General features: G+C 35.6%; 1 protein-coding gene across 2 annotated transcripts in view; it reads left to right on the forward strand.

Annotated features, from left to right (window-relative positions):
• The window catches only part of LOC107095687 (mucin-5AC-like), a 9,768-nt gene extending 6,052 nt beyond the window's left edge, over nucleotides 1–3,716 (forward strand). For both annotated transcript variants that reach the window (XM_015391907.1, XM_015391908.1), the window contains one exon: nucleotides 2,460–3,716. In XM_015391907.1, the coding sequence (XP_015247393.1) occupies nucleotides 2,460–2,974 (515 nt within the window). In that variant the 3' untranslated portion in view covers nucleotides 2,975–3,716. The remainder of the gene's footprint in view (nucleotides 1–2,459) is intronic.
• The last annotated feature ends 6 nt before the right edge of the window (nucleotides 3,717–3,722 follow it).

Raw genomic sequence — 3,722 nt, forward strand, 5'->3', positions numbered from 1 at the left:
GAGATTAAAGTCAGAATTCAGTTATAAAGTCAAAATTCAGAGATTACAGTCAGAATTCTGAGATTACTAAACTGAAATAAAATTTAAAAATCAGTTAACTTTTTTTTTTTTTTCCCACTGGCTAATCCTCTTCCGTAGATATCCCCAACTTAGCTTCTGTTGTTCTTTTTTTTTTTTTTTACAAAAATGTGTAAGCTCCCTATGCCAGTTTGTAAATCATACAACAATGGCAGAATGCCTACACAGAGGATTTAATTCAGTTTGAAAACAATATTATAGAGGGTTTTTTTCTTTTTTTGTTACAGCAGTAATAATATTAACGTGCAGAAAATAAAGGTAATTATAAAGAGATACTTCCATAGTCATTTTTAAAAAGTTCCAAAGAGACTTGTTTTTTTTTTCACATGAAATATACCTTTTGGGGGAAAAAACACATACACATGTTGTGTCACGCTATCCTTGTGGGGACTTTCCATTGACTTGTATTCAAATTGCATTCATTTCTATGGCCTAACCCCGACCCTTACCTAAGCTTAACTTAAACTCAATTCACACTTTAGTCCTGAAGCTAGCCCCCACTCCAAGAAGAGAACTGTGCATGGGGAGCAGTCCTAGACTCCACAAGTAGGCCTACCTATAAGTCTCTAAAATGTAGCATATTTCCAGGAAAATGTCCCTTCTGGGTAAGAAATACATGTCCACACCCCTCACTCAGGTTTTTAATATGCTATTCATTCAAACCTCATTTTTGTATGAAAAATGTTTCTTTATTTTTCTTATTTAACATTATAAACTTTAATGAAATGTTTTTATTTGCTTTAAGCTGAAACAAATCATAACATAAAGGCTTTAAATGTGTCATATCTGTGTAATTCATCTATATAATGTGTTTCATCGAGCAAACAACGTTAATTAAATAGATTAACTTTTCAGTCATATTCTAATTTACTGAATAACTGTATTAACACTAGAGAATGCAGCTCAAGAGAAATTAATTGCTTCAACTGGTAACAAGTAATTCAATCCAGTTAATTCAACTTTACTTTTTTTTTTGTTTTTTTTTTGTTTTACAAATTGCATGTCAGACAAATTAAATTAAACTTAATTCAATTACATGTTACCAGTTAAGGCATTCTTTAGGAGCTGCATTCTCTTTTTAAGGTGAAATATAGAACAAATTTTAATCTACAGTTTTTACCTGATCGAGATGTAAAGGCTGTGGGCAGGAGTACGCTTCCTACAAATTATGAGAGAAGAGTTTCAGTCTGTTGTCTTTAGAAAAAGGTCCATTTTGAAAGCATCTGTCAATATTAACAACCAGAAATTCTTCACAAAGCTTTTAACAAGGTGTCTGTACTAAAGCGAGGATGAAGTAATGGTAGACTCAATGAGGAAGATTACACGGTTCATTTGTAAAAAAGTTCTGGACTCATATTTATTTCAATGAATAGCTCAGTTAGCAAAGCGCTACTCTGGTGATTTAGAGGCCTAAATCTTAGTTAAAAAGATTCTATAGTTAGCATATAAGTGTCTGAAACCAGTATGAAACGTAAAAATAATTATTTTAATCAAATATCCCCAAAATATTTTAGAGAAAATATTTATTTTCTCTTTCTGTGCTCCAGATCCAAGATGGCTCCCGGTTTAAGCAGATAGTAGTTCTTTGCTAAACCTGAGTCATTTTCCAGAACGTGAAACAACCACAGAAAAAGGCTTAATTCTGACTTTTGCTTCACTTTTTCTGAAGACATTATGTTACCCTTATCCAGAAGCATGGATAGTGGCTTCAAGTCATGTTTAAGAGACTCAAAGACCCCTGAGTATGTGTCGAAATGGCTTCAGAAAAATTGCAAATGTTTGGTTGCCTCCAATTTAAACTTGTTTTGTGGTTGCCATGAACAGGATGAGTGAGAATTTAAACAGGCAGAATGTAAATCAGTGTTTCTTGCTGTGAATTAAATAAACATAAATATTTATCTTTAACTTGTATAAACTACATCAGCAAAGAAAGTCACTAATTGCTTAGTAGAGCAGTTTCAGAATTGTTTTTATGAGTATATAAAATATACTACACTACACTACACTACACTACACTACACTACACTATACTATACTACACTACACTACACTACACTACACTACACTACACTACACTATACTATACTATACTATACTATACTGTACTACACTACACTACACTACACTACACTACACTACACTACACTACACTACACTACACTATACTATTCAATAGCTACTGCTTTGACTCAGTAGCTACATGTAATGGGGATCTAAATAAATAAAGAATAAACTCCCTGTTCTTTAATAATTGAAATGAAATGTATAGCCAACTGTTTAAGAAAAAATACCAATTCAGTCTTTTTAACCACTTAGACTGCTCAAATAAATAAACATGTACTGTCTTGTCTATTTACGCAGCCTTTTTGTGTTTCTGTCAGGCCCTCCTCAGAAACTTGCCCGTCGGGTGTTCACTAACAGCCGCGAGCGTTGGCGGCAGCAGAATGTGAACGGAGCTTTCTCTGAGCTCAGAAAACTTATTCCTACTCACCCGCCTGACAAGAAGCTCAGCAAGAATGAGATCCTGCGTCTGGCCGTGAAGTATATCAACTTCCTAGTCACACTGCTCAACGACCAGGCCCAGGACAAGAGCAGGGAGGAAGACAAAGCGGGGGATGGCAGCAGCACTCCTGGGTTGGACGGTAACGGTCAGAGGACTTGTTTTCTGATTAACACACCACCTGAGACAGCCCATCCTGCTGCTGTGGCAAAAGCCCACAGAGATTCAAGTGACTCAGTCATCGCATTGGCAAACTCTCCGGCGACGTCAAGCTGCTATGGAGACACGGACAGCGATGAGAGCTTTGGGGCTAAGACCTCTTTGGTAACACACAGTATTCTGGGAAAGGTAAAAGGCCAGATGAGGATGGTTGCTGCCACAAATGATGAACGGTGACTAAGAAGGACAGCTAAGAAACACCTCCACAAGCTCTGGCAAGAAAAACGTATTTGAAAAATCAGAAGCTACCAATGATATTAGAACTGTGAGTGTTTTTTTTTTTACTTGTTTTTGTGTTTTTTTTTTGTTGTTGCTTCAAATCATCCAGTGTTTTTTAATCCTCTCCTAACTAGAGTGAATAAAATGTGAATTCTGATGGTATATTGCTCTGTTTTCATGTAGCCATGTTGCAAAGATTGATCACGAGGCTGTGAGCATAATTAATGCTTTGCATTGGGAAGGTTAAGGGATTACTTAACATAGGAAGATCAGCCAATCACAAACCAATAATCTAAAAACAGTTACATTTCAAAAAATAAACTTTGCCCTCTTTCATATTTAAACACCTTAAAACCAAAAGCATGAATGTGCTTTATAGGGACTATTGATATACACATAACTGAGAAGTTACATATAAGATATGGTTTCCACTCCTTTCTTTGATTATATAAATCTGAGAAGTCTGGCATTGTATTTTCATTGAGCACCGTCTACTCTGATACCCTTAAATAAAACACAGTGCAGTCAGCTGACTTCAGCAGACTGAAAAGACTCAACCTGTGTGTAATTTTGGTATACAACTAGCCCCAGATGTCTGTGAAGACTTGTTTCCACTCTGTAATATGTTCCAGGTTTAAAGATAACGTCTTATCTATCTCATCAATTTTGGTTTGTTCATGTTAATGACAAATCTTCCTCATGCTCA

Source organism: Cyprinodon variegatus, unplaced genomic scaffold (assembly GCF_000732505.1).
Source record: "Cyprinodon variegatus isolate N-32 unplaced genomic scaffold, C_variegatus-1.0 Scaffold564, whole genome shotgun sequence".
Taxonomy (NCBI): domain Eukaryota; kingdom Metazoa; phylum Chordata; class Actinopteri; order Cyprinodontiformes; family Cyprinodontidae; genus Cyprinodon; species Cyprinodon variegatus.